At 46.0% G+C, this 16,661-nt stretch overlaps 1 protein-coding gene and 1 pseudogene across 1 annotated transcript in view; both read right to left on the reverse strand.

Annotated features, from left to right (window-relative positions):
* LOC126427999 (uncharacterized) overlaps positions 1-16,661 on the reverse strand; it is a 331,430-nt gene that overhangs the window by 212,562 nt on the left and 102,207 nt on the right. Inside the window, exon 2 of the mRNA XM_050089883.1 lies at positions 15,148-15,282. Within this exon, the coding sequence (XP_049945840.1) occupies positions 15,148-15,282 (135 nt within the window). The remainder of the gene's footprint in view (positions 1-15,147; positions 15,283-16,661) is intronic.
* Positions 6,736-6,852, reverse strand: LOC126428577 (5S ribosomal RNA; annotated as a pseudogene).

A 16,661-nucleotide genomic window follows, 5' to 3' on the forward strand; every position in this document is an offset into this window, starting at 1 on the left:
TCATCAGTCTGAAGACATCGGATGTCCCTACAATAGGAAGAGTACAGGACTTCTGAGCGACTCTTACGCGTAGTCCCAAGACGTCATTTCGGAAGGGATGCCGACAATTGGAAATTCCAGTGACGTCTGTGTGGACAATTTTACGGAGAAGCTTAGAACTACGTATTTATCGTTTGCAGTTATCACAAACTCTAGACTAAGGGTTTACGTGCCAATTTTGTGAACCGAATGTTGCTGCATGACGAACATTTTCTGGATCGTGTAGTCAGTGATGAATCGACATTTCGCGTAAGTGGAAATGTGAACACTTATATGTGTGCATCTGGGATCAGCAAATATCCACAAGATGACAGTTGGAACGATACTCCACTGAGTTGAAAGCTTTTGTGCCATACCATGACGGAAAGTTTGTGGGGCTTTCTTTTTCTTTTTTGGGGGGGGGGGGGGAGGGCGTGTTGCAACTGTAATTGGTGTTTCTTAACGTGACGTGCTAGACTATGGCTCTTTCCTCAAATGGAAGACGGCAACAGACAGAATATTAGTAGGCAGCAACACGGTGCGTCCCAAATTGGCATAGCTCAGTACGCGATCGGTTGAACTACGCTGTACCCGATCGCTGGATTGGCCGCAAGGGGCCTCGTGACAGTAGAGTTTTATCTTTAGGGATATAAAAGGATCGTGAGCACGTGCCTCCGCTACCAGCTCAGCTACCTGGCCAACCAAACAGGGCTGAAGCAAGTGTTGCAACACTGATCACGGTTTGGGAAGAACTTAGCTGTCGACTCAACGTGTGCCGTCTGACGAACAGTGCTCACACGGAGCGCTATAAGAAAAACTATTTGAGTTGTTCTGGCCATACTAAGAAATTTTGGTCTTATGTCAAAACAGTAGGTGGATCAAAACAAAATGTCCAGACACTCTGTGACCAAAATGGTACTGAAACAGAGGATGACAGACTAAAGGCCGAAATACTAAATTTCTTTTTCCAAAGCTGTTACACAGAGGAAGGCTGCACTGTAGTTCCCTCTCTAGATTGTCGTACAGATGACAAAATGGTAGATGATAGAGAAACAATTAAACTCGCTCAAAAGAGGAAAGGCCGCTGGACCTGATGGGATACCAGTTCTATTTTACACAGAGTACGCGAAGGAACTTGCCCCCCTTGTTGCAGCGGTGTACCGTAGTTCTCTAGAAGAGCGTAGCGTTCCAGAGGATTGGAAAAAGGCACAGGTCATCCCCGTTTTCAAGAATGGACGTCGAACAGATGTGCAGAACTATAAACCTATATCTCTGACGTCTATCGGTTGTAGAATTTTGGAACACGTATTATGTTAGAGTATAATGACTTTTCTGGAGACTAGAAATCTACTGTGTAGGAATCAGCATGGGTTTCGAAAAAGACGGTCGTGTGAAACTCAGCTCGCGCTATTCGTCCGCGAGACTCAGAGGGCCATAGGCACGGGTTCACAGGTAGATGACGTGTTTCTTGACTTCCGCAAGGCGTTCGATACAGTTCCCCACAGTAGTTTAATGAACAAAGTAAGAGCATATGGACTATCAGACCAATTGTGTGATTGGATTGAAGAGTTCCTAGATAACAGAACGCAGCATGTCATTCTCAATGGAGAGAAGTCTTCCGAAGTAAGTCATTTCAGCTGTGGCGCAGGGGAGTGACAAACGACCGTTGCTATTAACAATATACATAAATGATCTTGTGGATGACATCGAAAGTTTACTGAGGCTTTTTGCGGATGATGCTGTAGTAAATCGAGAGGTTTTAACAATGGAAAATTGTCCTGAAAGGCAGGAGGATCTACAGCGAATTGACGCATGGTGCAGGGAATGGCAATTGAATCTCAATGTAGACAAGTGTAATGTGCTGCGAATACATAGAAAGATAGATCCCTTATCATTTAGCTACACAATAGCAGGTCAGCAACTGGAAGCAGTTAATTCCATAAATTATCTGGGAGTACGCATTAGGAGTGATTTAAAATGGAATGATTATATAAAGTTGATCGTCGGAAAAGCAGATGCCAGACTGAGATTCATTGGAAGAATCTTAAGGAAATGCAATCCGAAAACAAAGGAAGTAGGTTACAGTACGCTTGTTCGCCCACAGCTTGAATACTGCTCAGCAGTGTGGGATCCGTACCAGATAGGGTTGATAGAAGAGGTAAAGATCCAACGGAGAGCAGCGCGCTTCGTTACAGGATCATTTAGTAATCGCGAAAGCGTTACGGAGATGATAGGTAAACTCCAGTGGAAGAGTGTGCAAGAGAGACGCTCAGTAGCTCGGTACGGGCTTTTGTTGAAGTTCCGAAGACACCTTCACTGAGGAGTCAAGCAGTATATTGCTCCCTCCTACGTATATCTCGCGAAGAGACCGTGAGGATAAAATCAGAGAGATTAAAGCCCACACAGAGGCATACCGACAATCTTTCTTTCCACGAACAATACGAGACCAGAATAGAAGGGAGAACCGATAGAGGTACTCAACGTACCCTACGCCTGGCTTGCGGAGTATGGACGTAGATGTCGATAGTTCATATTGTACAATATTGCGACAGAGGCTCTGTCAGCACGAACAGACCCACACCGTGAGCTAGCTGCTCCCGGGTAACAAAGTAGTAACATGCACTTTGTGGTGTGGCCTAGTTGGAGCCGCGCGGTGGAAGTGCAGCCACTGCTGGAGGAAACCGCTTTGTTCGCCGGGAGCTGTCGGCGCATTGTGTGTGTGCGGCGGCGCGAGACGCGACATCACGCACGCTCCCTGCGCTGGCGGGCGCTCCGTTCCAACGGGTCCTCACACACCTCGTCCGACAGCGAGGCCTCTCGCCTCATCTAGCGGATCCACCCCTGTCGGCACCACTCGTCACCAGAGCGTGTGAGTTCCCTCACAAAGCATGTGTACGAAGGTGAACCCAAAAGAAACCGAACTCATTTTTTGGTGGTCACAGCTTTTGTAGTACCGTGTACAGAAAGAAGATGGCAGTTATCAGAGTCGAGGGACATGAAAGGGAAGCAATGGTTGGGAAGGGAGTGAGACAGAGTTGTAGCCTCTCTCCGATGCTATTCAATCTGTATATTGAGCAAGCAGTAAAGGAAACAAAAGAAAAATTCGGAGTAGGTATTAAAATTCATGGAGAAGAAATAAAAACTTTGAGGTTCGCCGATGACATTGTAATTCTGTCAGAGACAGCAAAGGACTTGGAAGAGCAGTTGAATGGAATGGACAGTGTCTTGAAAGGAGGATATAAGATGAACATCAACAAAAGCAAAACAAGGATAATGGAATGTAGTCTAATTAAGTCGGGTGATGCTGAGGGAATTAGATTAGGAAATGAGGCACTTAAAGTAGTAAAGGAGTTTTGCTATTTGGGGAGCAAAATAACTGATGATGGTCGAAGTAGAGAGGATATAAAATGTAGGCTGGCTATGGCAAGGAAAGCGTTTCTCAAGAAGAGAAATTTGTTAACATCCAGTATTGATTTAAGTGTCAGGAAGTCATTTCTGAAAGTATTTGTATGGAGTGTAGCCATGTATGGAAGTGAAACATGGACGATAAATAGTTTGGACAAGAAGAGAATAGAAGCTTTCGAAATGTGGTGCTACAGAAGAATGCTGAAGATTAGATGGGTAGATCACATAACTAATGAGGAAGTATTGAATAGGATTGGGGAGAAGAGAAGTTTGTGGCGCAACTTGACCAGAAGAAGGGATCGGTTGGTAGGACATGTTCTGAGGCATCAAGGGATCACCAATTTAGCATTGGAGGGCAGCGTGGAGGGTAAAAATCGTAGAGGGAGACCAAGAGATGAATACACTAAGCAGATTCAGAAGGATGTAGGCTGCAGTAGGTACTGGGAGATGAAGCTAGCACAGGATAGAGCAGCATGGAGAGCTGCATCAAACCAATCTCAGGACTGAAGACAACAACAACAACATTTTCCCGCTGTCAGTACACTGTGCCGTCGCTGAAAGAGGTCAGGACTATTTTCGGCAGAGTTTATAGTAACAACTGTTTTGTCTGTCATTTTTACGAGGACCGAGCTTTGCGAACAGCGTGCGTGGATGAAATTCTGCTTTTCGCTCGGGAAACAATGGAAGCGAAACTCTTGAAATTTTAGTGACGGCGAACAAGGAAGGTGCTATGGGGAAAAGCTCACGTATTTGAGTGGTTTTCTCCGCTTCAAAAATGAAGTGTCAATGATAAATTTCCTTCTGGTCGTCCTGCCACGGGGAGAACGCACAAAAATGTCGAAAACATTCGTACGGTCATCGACGACGAACCACTGAAGAAATTTTGGAGCTGGCAAGAATGAATTGTACTGCGCAATCATTTACGACAGAAGACTTCGGAATTAAAAGGGTGGCTACCAAACTCATGCCACGACCGTTGACTACTGAACAAAAATAGGTCGAGAGGAAACTTGTTGTGCTTTGAAAGAAGAGTCCCAAAATCTAAATGGTTTTTCTGAAACATTAACACAGGTGACGAAAATTGGTGCTAAGTTTACCAAAGCAACAGTCGAGCCAATGGAAGGCTTAATCTTCGCATCGCCCCAAGAAGCTCGTCAGGTGAAATTAAACATTAAAACAATGTTGATTTGTTTTGTCAATGCGAGGGGAGTCGTTCATACAGAGTTTGTTTCGCAGGGTCAGGCAGTTAAGCAGGCTTTCTACTTGCAAATTCCGAGCAGCGGTGTGCGGCGGAAGCGGCCTGATTTGGGGCAGTAGGCTGACTGACGCTTTCCTTTATGACAACGCCCCTGTTCACACAGCCCTGTCTGCACGACAGTTCTAGCTCAGACCCTTGTTCCTCATGGCCCATACTGATCCGGCCCTAGGCTCATATGACTTTCGTTTCCTAGAACGTTACTGAGGTGGAAAAAAAAGACGGGGGCGCTGTCAAGCACAACAAAACAATAATTTGAACAATGTTTTGAAAAAATGGAATGACAGATTAGACAAGTGCACGAGGAGAGAACTTTGAAGGAGATTGAAAGTCTGCGCTTAAAATGTGAATAAATAAATTAAAAGAATAAGTCGGTTTCTTTTGGGTACTCCTCGTATGTTTCCACAGTCTAAGCATATGATTATAGTTTTCAGTCTCGCGACACAAAATCGCACGACAACCGTTTTTGACTTCGTCAAATAGTCAGATCATCTGTTAAAAATAAAGGACTTGGGTGACAGTAAAATATTAGGAAACTAAATTACAAAATCGAAGGAACATTAATACAAGACTACTCCCATTTGAATACGTCATACTGCAGCGGAATGTGCATTGTTTTGAAATCTTCTTCTACATTAGAACTATGTGCTGGTCTAGGACTCGACCCAGCGATCTCTTCTTTGGCAGGAACAAGACTCCAGTGTCAGACAGCAAACCCCATAATCAAGAACAACGAGCTACATATTTCTGTCAGTCAACAAGAAGTTACTGCCTCTGAACACTTAGATTAAAAAGTTTTCAACCACACAAATCGAACAGCTTAAAAACAAAAATTGACGTGGAACGCTGCAACTGTGATAAAAGGTTTTCGGAAATGAATGCAACAAGTCGTCTTTGGTGACGGCAGATTTTATATTCTATTATCGGCTTGAAGACGCATAGCCACTCATCAGCATGTACAGGTCTTGGCAATAGCCCATAGCTTTCTGAGTATCGTTGCGTACAGCTATTTGATCCCCTAGGATTATTCCTAATTCACAGTAGAAAACCTTATGTCCGCCAGTGATGTTAATTAAGCAACATTACACACGCTACACTGCAGTTGACATCTCCTATGCGATATACATCTCTGGTTTGCTTACACCCTGTAATGCACGGGGTAGTTAGGTGTGACACGGCGTGTGGAACATTACTTAATCGATATCTTCAAAATGATCTATGCACTAGGAACGATTTAATAGAGATATACTTTCTTGTGCACTAGAGATAATACTATGGAATCAAATAACTGTACACGACGACCCCCACACCACTAAAAAGTATTCGTAAGAACTGTCATTACGAAAAAGCGACTAGTTACTCATTGCTGAGAACGCTTATAAACATAATTACCTCTGACAGTTCTGCCAATCGAACTTTAAGCAGTTAAACCGCTGGTGGTTGCACAGGCGCCGTTTGTCTTACGAATAACATGTGCACCCAAAAAGGCGACAGCCAGTGCCTAGAAATGGCCGCATTACTTCGTAAACGTTATTTAGAAGCGGAAAGACACTCACCAAATCTGGCGCGCCACTCATAGTTCAGTATTTATTTCAGGCATCGGCTTTCATTCTCACCTGCAACAGAAAAGGATGATGCGAATCAGCTATGTTACCTTAAAAAAATAAAACAAAAGACGACATGGAACACGAGTGTAGCTGCTTTCCAACACCCCCCTCCCCCCAAATACCCCCCCCCTCCCTCCCTCCCTCTCTCTCTCTCTCTCTCTCTCTCTCTCTCTCTCTCACACACACACACACACACACACACACACACGTGTAAACAAATAACGTCTCTCTTGACTGGCCACAAAAAAAGCACTCCGTCTTCAGGCCACGAGTGGCCTACCGGGACTATCCGACCGCCGTGTCATCCTCAGTAGAGAATGCAGATAGGAGGGGCGTGGGGTCAGCACACCACTCTCCCGGTCGTTATGATGGTAATCTTGACCGGAGCCGCCACCATTCGGTCGAGTAGCTCCTCAATTGGCACCACGAGGCTGAGTGCACCTCGAAAAATGGCAACAGCGCATGGCGGCTGGATGGTCACCCATCCAAGTGCCGACCACGCCCAACAGCGCTTAACTTCGGTGATCTCACGGGAACCGGTGTATCCACTGCGGCAAGGCCGTTGACCTCTTGACTGGCCATCCACAAGTTATATAGTACAGTATGCCTATTTCTCTGTGCGACTGTTTCATCATTTCAAAAGTGTTTTAACGAGTACACGGGAACGAAATATTTTCGATACCTCACTACAAACATATTTCCATTATTCATTTTCGTTTCTAATAGAAAGTTGGCAATATGAATATTCGGGCAATGTCCGGTTTGTGAGCTAGTCTTCAGACAAACGTAGATACAAGGGGGCGATGAGACGTGGTGCTCGTGCAGGACGTGGCAGAGCACGGCGCACCTAGCCGCGACGTCCCTGCCGCTCCCTCCAGTACTAGGGGCACATCCTTTGGGCCATTACTACGGCGGGTCGGTGATTGACTGGCGACCCCCCGGCTCTCCCTCCCTCACACAGAGCAAACAAGCGAAGCTGTGCGGGGGGAGGGCGTGCGCCGTGCGCGGCCCGACACACACACAGGGGCGCCGTGCCCGCCGCCGTCACACTCGCCGCTTACGCAAACGTCATACCTACAGCAACTCTGAAGTTACAACGGATAAAATAAAAGCGACCAAGGGTCTTACACGAGGGGCGTTCATTAACCAATCCGACACATTCCTTTCTTGGGCAATTACGGTTGAAAAAATGCGGAATTTGTGAGGGTCATGGTACAGTACTGGCCATTAAAATTGCTAGACGAAGAAGAAATGCAGATTATAACGGGTATTCACTGGACAAATATATTATAGTAGAACTGACATCTCATTACATTTTCACGCAATTTGGGTGCATAGATCCTGAGAAATCAGTACCCAGAACAACCACATCTGACCGTAATAACGGCATTGATAAGCCTGGGCATTGAGTCAAATAGAGCTTGGATGGCGTGTACAGGTACAGCTGCCCATGCAGCTTCAACACGATACCACACTTCATCAAGAGTAGTGATTGGCATATTGTGACGATACCACACTTCATCAAGAGTAGTGATTGGCATATTGTGACGAGCCAGTTGCTCGGCCACCATTGGCAAGACGTTTTCAATTGGTGAGAGATCTGGAGAATGTGCTGGCCAGGGCAGCAGTCGAACATTTTCTGTATCCGTACAGGACCTGCAACATGCGGTCGTGCATTATCATGCTGAAATGTAGGGTTTCGCAGGGATCGAATGAAGGGAAGAGCCACGGGTCGTAACACATCTGACATGTAAAGTCCACTGTTCAAATTGCCGTCATTGCGAACAAGAGGTGACCGAGACGTGTAACCAATGGCACCCCATACCATCACGCCGGGTGATACGCCAGTATGGCGTTGACGAATACACGCTTCCAATGTGCGTTCACCGCGATGTCGCCAAACACGGATGCGACCATCACAATGCTGTAAACAGAACCTGGATTCGTCCGAAAAAATGACGTTTTGCCATTCGTGCACCTAGGTTCGTCGTCGAGTACACCATCGCAGGCGCTCCTGTCTGTGATGCAGCGTCAAGGGTAACCGCAGCCGCGGTCTCCGAGCTGATAGTCCGTGCTGCTGCAGACGTCGTCGAACTCTTCGTGCAGATGGTTGTCGTCTTGCAAACGTCCCCATCTGTTGACTCAGGGATCGAGACATGGCTGCACGATCCGTTACAGCCAGGCGGATAACATGCCTCTCATCTCGACTGCTAGTGATACGAGGCCGTTGGAATCCAGCACGGCGTTCCGTATTACCCTCCTGCCACCGATTCTGCTAACAGTCATTGGATCTCGAGCAACGCGAGCAGCAATGTCGCGATACAGTAAACCGCAATCGTGATAGGCTACAATCCGACTCTGATAAAAGTCGGAAACGTATTGGTACGCATTTCTCCTCCTCACACAAGACATCGCAACAACGTTTCACCAGGCAATGCCGGTCAACTGCTGTTTGTGTATGTGTATGAGAAATCAGTTGGAAACTTTCCTCGTGTCAGCACGTTGTACGTGTCGCCACCGGCGCCAATCTTGTGGGAATGCTCTGAAAAGCTAATCATTTGCATACCACGGTGTCTTCTTCCTGTCGGTTAAATTTCGCGTCTGTAGCACGTCATCTTCGTGGTGTAGCAATTGTAATGGCCAGTAGTGTAGAATATTCCCTCTTCAGGTCGTATAGTTTCGTCAAGTTCAGATAGGTGGCGGCGCTATACGTTGCCTTCAAAATAGCGAGCTGTTACGTCTTTCGGCGGAAAACCACAGCATCCGATTCCTACACGAGACATACAACGCAGGCAGCAGAATTGCCTCGATATCATCCGTGAATTTCCCTCCTTTAAATTTATTCACCACGTAATGAGATTTTTCACTCTGCAACGGAGTGTGCGCTGTTACGAAACTTCCTGGCAGATTAAAATGCGTGCCGAGCCGAGATTCCTACTCGGGACCTTTGCCTGTAACAGGCAAGTGCTCTGCGAACTGAGCTTCTCGAGCACGGCTCTAAACCCGTCCTCACAGTTTCACTTCCACCAGTAACACGGTTTCTTCAAAAATGTCGCCCCTCTTACGAAGATTTAAGTTCCGAGTACGTCTCAGTGTTCACGGGGCACAGCGAGCTACTACGATCCGTCTCGTGTGTCGTTTGATATATGCTGTAGCGCCTTAGTACTGGGAGCACCAGCATTATGTTTTCACATCTACACACACTCACTGCACTTTCCCCACAATCCTCTCAACTAATCCGTCACTCCCTTCCGCCTTCTATGCCAGAGTGTGTGTGTGTGTGTGTGTTCATCACATTTCTTATGGCTTATTACTATTTCAGCTATGTAAAGAGTGTTATTCATTCGAGATTTTTCTTTTTTAATTTCTGACTTTTGGTCTGAAGGTCCTACAGCCAGCTCTCATTGTTTTGAAATTTTAGAGTGAGGTTACATTTATTCAAAAATTTCGTAATTAGTCTTAAAATACATTATTTTGATGGACTGTTATATTAGTTGGTAAAGGTTGATTGGATCTGACTACCTGTCGTATGAAATAAATTTGCTGCTTTGCGCACACTTCATATTCGTAAAATATGAGAATGATATCCCCTATTATTATTCCATCACATTCAGGATAAGGATTATCTTGAACCTGTATTCGGTGAATAAGGCTCAGAAATGATGCATGATTAAATCTCATGCGACCTATGGAACTTATTCGTTTTAACTATGAAGAACCATGGCGTCGACGTAACATTTGGCTGTATTCGTCCATAATGTTTCCCTTTACATCGATTATTGATATTCGTCTTCCCAATGGGCTGTGTCCTACGAGTCTATGATATCGACTTAGTCCGATGGCGGTAATGTTTTAAAACGTGCCGCCCATTTAATTATACTTCATGTCGGAGTGTCCTTTGATCCACATACATTTTAGCTTCTTTCCGAGTTTTTGGTTTTTCCTTCGCAGTTTTCATGATGTCCATTACCAGTAGATTAGTTTTCTTGCTAAGGGCTTGTCTTTGAGAAAGCTACTACAAGCTTACTGTAAGGTTCTAAATATTTACTACCAGCCATGTAACGGACAGTGTCAGACGCTTTGTTATGGTCTGTCTTGTATTTAACAGCCGCAACCAACAATTACAGAAAAAATGTCCCAGTGGTTCATTTCCTTATGTCATGCAACAACGTAACTTCCATGTAGACAACACTGCCCACGAAAAATATTTCTTTTGATAAGGAAGAACTGAATTATTCTCCTTTTTGGGATGCGTGTACGCAAGACGGATTCTAGAATGTTGCTACGATTTGAAATGCGAGGTTCAGTGTGAAGTTATTACGGTGTCGTATTGGTCTTATTATTGGCAGATGGCATAAGCTGGCATATTTTTAAAAAATAGAACTTTGTCAAATTCTTCGCAAATCCTTCAATGACGCGCTGGTTTCTAGTCACTAACTACTATTATAGCCTTATGAAAACTACGAAACAATTTACATGCAAGCATATAATGCCATTACATTGCGAAGCTAAACACGAGGCGGTGCTGAAAACTAATGCCTCACCTTTTTTTTTATTCTTGTCTAAATAACGGCTGGCGTATTATGTGTCACGCATATTACTCTATCGACTTTCCCGCCTCTGCCCTTAGAAGGATCCGAACTGTAACACTGACATGGCGGTGTTTAACATAACTTCTGGCTGAGTGATAAACAGCGTGTAGTAATAGTGTCTAATTCTCAGAAAGCTCAAAGCACAAATTCGAAGCGTTCGTCCACACATGGCGCACCCTATCTTTCAGCATGACAATGCTATACAACACACCAGCGTTGCGACATCTGCAACCACATTCGAGAATTTCACCTCTGTTTGCACCGCTTCATCACTATCAAAGAAGTTGTGGCTCCGTCAATAAAAGTCAAACGTTCTACTGTGACGGTATCAAGAAACTGGTCTCTCGTTGGGAAAAGTGTGTTCATCGCCAGGGTAACAATGTTTAGAAACCAAAATGCAGACGTGAAGAATAAACACGTAGAACTTTAATTACGTTAGTTTTATTCAAAAAGCTTAAAGACTTTCCATATAAAAAAATTCGGAGGCTTTCTCTGCACGACTTCGTAAATAGCCTGCCTAATTAAACGACACAAAATTTAAACATGTCAACACATACTTCGGGATAATCATTCTAGGTCCTCTGCAGCCAGACTTACACACACGCGCGCGCGCGGGGGTGTGTGTGTGTGTGTGTGTGTGTGTGTGTGTGTGTGTGTGTGTGGGGGGGGGGGGGGGGGGGGGAGAGAGAGAAACAACCTGTTACAGTGCAGTTTTATATAACACAATCGGGTATTTATTATTTATGAATTGTTATATAGCTATACATAACTAGTCAGGAGAAAAATTTGTTTCGTCAAATGGGAATGTAAATTACTCATGTTGGACGATTCTAACGGCACTGCCGAGATCGAGATAGCCAGCAGTGGCGTCTAAATCTGTAAAATTACTTCCAACGAGAGAGCTGCAGTCTAGAATAAAACCTTGCAAGAGGGGCTCAGTACGGGAGTTCATAACTTTACAGTTGGTATTTCTGTCGTTTCCTCCGCCGCTTTCACAGGGCACACGCGTTCCCGGATTCGCTGGCCCCGGTCTGTTTAGTCTGCATCACGCGTCAGGGGAACAGCCCGTGCAGAATTAGCTGATTGACTCAGAAAGATATCACAGTTCCAGTTAGTTGCGAGTCCAGCATTCCGGAAACCGTCTTAAAGCAAACTACGTGCGAATTACGAGCAGGCTGTTGCCAGACGGCGCTCTTACCTGTTTGGACACAGTGCGTGGATGCGTCACAGCGTTTACTCGATACACAACCCGCCAAAGACCAAATTCTAATTTCATAATCCCGTTTCCGCCGTCGTGTTTACAAGAGTTTGCCAATAGAACCAAAAACAGTTACGAACGGTGTCTGTAAATCAGCTCTTCAGATTTCGCCAGCACAATGAAGAGAAAAGCTTCCTTAGATATTGAGTGCCAGATCGGGAACTGAACCTCGAACCTTAAACTTTCGCAGTCAAGTGCTCTGCCGACTGAGGTATTAATGCACGTATCTTGGCCCGTCCTCACAGCTCCACTTTGGCTAATACCCTAAACCGCACACAAATCACCCCGTCCACCTTTATAGCACTAGCAATCCTGAAAGAAAGGATGCTGCGCAGACTTGGTAATGAAGGAGCAAATTGTAATGTGGCAGCCTGTCGATACGGCCGGGGCCGGCGGCGGCGCTTTCAACATGGCAACCAACGAAGACCGCCAGGATGGTGTTATCAGCGGCGGGCACCTGCGCCGCAAGTCTTCTAATCGGGGTAACTTCCGCGTCGCTAGCGCGTGTCGAGTCTGTGGTTATAACTAGCCTCGCCTGCCACAAGTTGTCAACAGTGTAGAATTTCTTCACTCACAACTTGAGTACAATATACTGTATTTAACACACCAAGGAGTTACAGACATTGGCTATGAGTGGGCACTGGTTGAAATCAACGGGGAAAGCTGAAAATTTGTGCCGGACTGGGATTCGAACTCGGGTCTTCTGCTTACTAGGGAGATGCCCTGACCACTAAGCCATGAGGACACACTGGTCACCGCCGGCCGGTGTGGCCGAGCGGTTCTAGGCGCTGTAGTCTGGAACCGCGCGACCGCTACGGTCGCAGGTTCGAATCCTGCCTCTGTGATGTCCTTAGGTTATTTAGGTTTAAGTAGTTCTAAGTCTGGGGGACTGATGACCTCACATGTTAAGTCCCAAAGTGCTCAGAGCCATTTTAGCCACACTGCTCATCGCAACTGCGCGTCCGCAGCTCGTGGTCTAGGGGCTAGCGTAGCTGCGTCTGGATCACGGGGTCCCGGGTTCATTTGCCGGCCGGGTTGGAATTTTCTTTGCCCGGGGAGCGGGTGTGTGTGTGTTGTCCTCATCATTTCATCAACGTTCGTGACAGTGAATAAATTGGACTGCGAAAAAATTCGGACTTTGTACGGGCGCTGATGACCGCGCAGTTGAGAGCTCCAGAAACCCATCATCGATACTGCGCCCCTCCCGTCAGACCCAAATTCTCAACTTATCCACACTACTAACATTGCGCCCCTTGCCCATTATCCTCATTACTCGCGGCATTTCGCCGATTCCTATAAGAGCGCATGTTGTGCATCTGCACTGAAGAGACCATTGGCAGTATTTGCCTTAATTACATTATGTGGTGTCTGTTCTTACGGACACGTGTGTGTGTGTGTGTGTGTGTGTGTGTGTGTGTGTGTGTGTGTGTGTGTGTGTGTGTGCACTTGGTTCAACTAATCATTTGCTTGTCTGCCCACATTCCTACGGCTACAAATCTCTTTGGCCACCTTCCACCCATTTATCATTAACAGAGACATAATATTGGTTCCTCGGAAAATAGCGGTTGCCGACTTGCATCATAACAAAATCAGACCACACTTCGCTGCAGAATGAAAATTCATTCTGCAGACGGTGAAGTTAGTAGCCAGTACCTTCGTAACAGCAATTATAAAGAAGCACTATGATTTCCTCAGGCATGTCAGTGAAATAAGGAGATGATTGTTACAGAACAACTGATTAAAAAAATCATACGCGCCGATTAGTAAGTGTGACGCTCCTTTATTGACCGCTCTAAGTTATGTGCACTGTGAAAAGAAATACAAAGTACAAGTTTGTGGAAGATTATTATACTACGCCATTCTGGAGACTTGGCGTGGCCAGAAAACTTCCGAATGGATAAAGACATATTCGCATTACAGAATAAGCGAATGTTTAATCAACAGCCAGCGGCTGTGTTGAGAAACCTTTGCCACTACAAGAGGCAGTTCACGTGATCCAAGCAGTCCGCCACCACAGCTTAGTGGTGTAAAATAATGCGTATGAAGGAGTCATTCGGCCACCTACAACTGATACGAGACGAGGTGAATTGGTCTGTCAAACTGAACGCTGGCGGAAAACAGGGCCGTGAGACGGCACGGCACGGCCCAGCAGAAGCGACCGATAAGACCAGGCCCCAGGTGGAGCGGCTAGCAGGAAGCGGGAAAACCCGGTACGCGGAATTTGGACGAAGGTCAGACGCAAAGAGGAGACGATGCACCAGCAATGGCACAGTGCCAGATAAGCTGAAAGATGGCTTCTCATAGCGCTTGCGAGTTCGACAGTGAATCAGTCAAATAACAGACCAAATCTGAATATATCAGTGATCAGTTAAACGAGGCGCATCGAGTGACCCAATAATATTTTCAATGGCTTTTAAAACTACAGAAGTTAATATTATTCTATCACTAAATATTTTCAGTGATCCTCTGGATTAACTACTTTTAAACGCTACATGCGATTTCAACAACCATTAGCTCAGATGACAGCATTGCTCTATAGCAATTATTCCTGAAAGCTACGTATCTACATCTATTTCATTTTTTAATTTACCACGTTTATCTCTCTTCATTATGCAAATGTTCGTCAAAACATTATATTCTGCACAATAACACACCAATGAAATGAAGAATGAACGCCTCATACCGTGTCATACTTCAATATTTATCTAATGAATATGTTACTATTTTTAGGAGATACTTATTTAACTACTGATTAAAATTGCTATCACAAAATCAGGATACTTTAAAAAGTGGTCAATCGCATGTGTTAGCTGACACCAGTATTGAAAAGAGAACTAGAAGTCGCTTCTAACAAGCAGACGTAAATACAATGAACAGCCAAAGAAACTTGTAGACATGCCTAATACCGTGTAGGGCCCCCATGAGCACGCAGAAGTGCCACAACACGAGGTGGCATGGACTCAAAAGTCTAAAGTGGTGCTAGACGATCTAGTTTCGGGTGGCAGCTCTTACCCTCGGATCGTGCCCGACACTATTCTACCCCGTTCCATTCCCTCCACGGCTCGCCACGCACTGAACGGCTGGTCCAGCACCTGTACCAAGCCGCCGGCGCCGTTGAGTCGTTCGGTGTGCTCAGTTGCAGTTTTCCTGGAAAAGCAGTAGTCAAAGTGCACGCACATCCGTGTCCTAGCGTGCGCTTCCTGCGTGCGTGAATCTGGCCGGCGTTTCCGCGGCGTGTATTTGCGGAGCTTATCTACCCCGCAGTTGGCACTGCCGTGTGAATCGCACACACAACACGCCATTCAAGAGCGCCACAAACGACTCTGTGTACCGCTGCCGCGCCAGATAAACACACACACTGGGTCTCCCTGCCGCTGACAAACCTGTGTAGCCCAGGCCGTGGACACGCCGGCGTAAGTTATAACGTGACAGTGGGGGATGATGTGTGCATCAACACAACTTGGCCACATAAACTTGCAGAAAAAAAAAAAGCGATGTAACTAGAACAGAACAAGCCGTCTTTGAGGTGGGGGTGAAGGCAGAGGTGGGAAAGTGGCGGCGAGTGAGTGGAACTAAAGAGCGCCTGGAACTACTTCAACCAAACTCACTACTTTGTATCACTTTAAAAGCGAACAATGTAGCTTACGGATGAGCGTTGACATTATAAATAAAAAAAATTAAAAAAACTCCGCCGGAACAGGCCTCGGAAGGCCCAACGGTACCGACCGTCCGCCATGTCATCCTCAGCGCACAGGCGTCACTGGATCCGGATATGGAGGGGCATGTGGTCAGCACACCGCTCTCCCTGCCGTATGTCAGTTTACGAGACTGGAGCCGCTACTTCTCAAAGTATCTCCTCAGTTTGCCTCACAAGGGCTGAGTGTACCCCGCTTGCCAACAGCGCTCGGCAGACCGGATGGTCACCCATCCAAGTGCCAGCACAGACCGACGGCGCTTAACTTCGGTGTTACCACTGCGGCGGGACCATTGCCTTAAAATTACTAATATCAACTGAAAATACAAACTACTGTACTCAATCAGATTTCTCGGCCCCCGAGCAACAGTGTACAGTATCAACATGTTCCAAACAGCCGTGCGCGAAAATGCAGTTTTACGGAGAATCATACCTCGGCTTCTATTGGTCAGAGGCAAGGCGTCAAGTGTTCTAGACAGCCTAGTTCAAAAATGGTTCAAATGGCTCTGAGCACTATGGGACTTAACTTCTGAGGTCATCAGTCCCCTAGAACTTAGAACTACTTAAACCTAACTACCATAAGGACATCACACACATCCACGCCCGAGGCAGGATTCGAACCTGTGACCGTAGCGGTCGCGCTGTTCCAGACCGTAGCGCCTAGAATCGCTCGGCCACCCAGGCCGGCAGACAGCCTAGTCACCATTTGTATACGTATTGGGAGACCGGGCATATTGTAGCTATCCTATAGGACAGGGCCAAAACCTACGTACTATACACTTCAGCTCAGGAAAATTGAGCAAATGGCTCGATTCTTTGAATTACGTATGGT

This window comes from Schistocerca serialis, chromosome 12, assembly GCF_023864345.2.
Source record: "Schistocerca serialis cubense isolate TAMUIC-IGC-003099 chromosome 12, iqSchSeri2.2, whole genome shotgun sequence".
Taxonomy (NCBI): Eukaryota; Metazoa; Arthropoda; class Insecta; order Orthoptera; family Acrididae; genus Schistocerca; species Schistocerca serialis.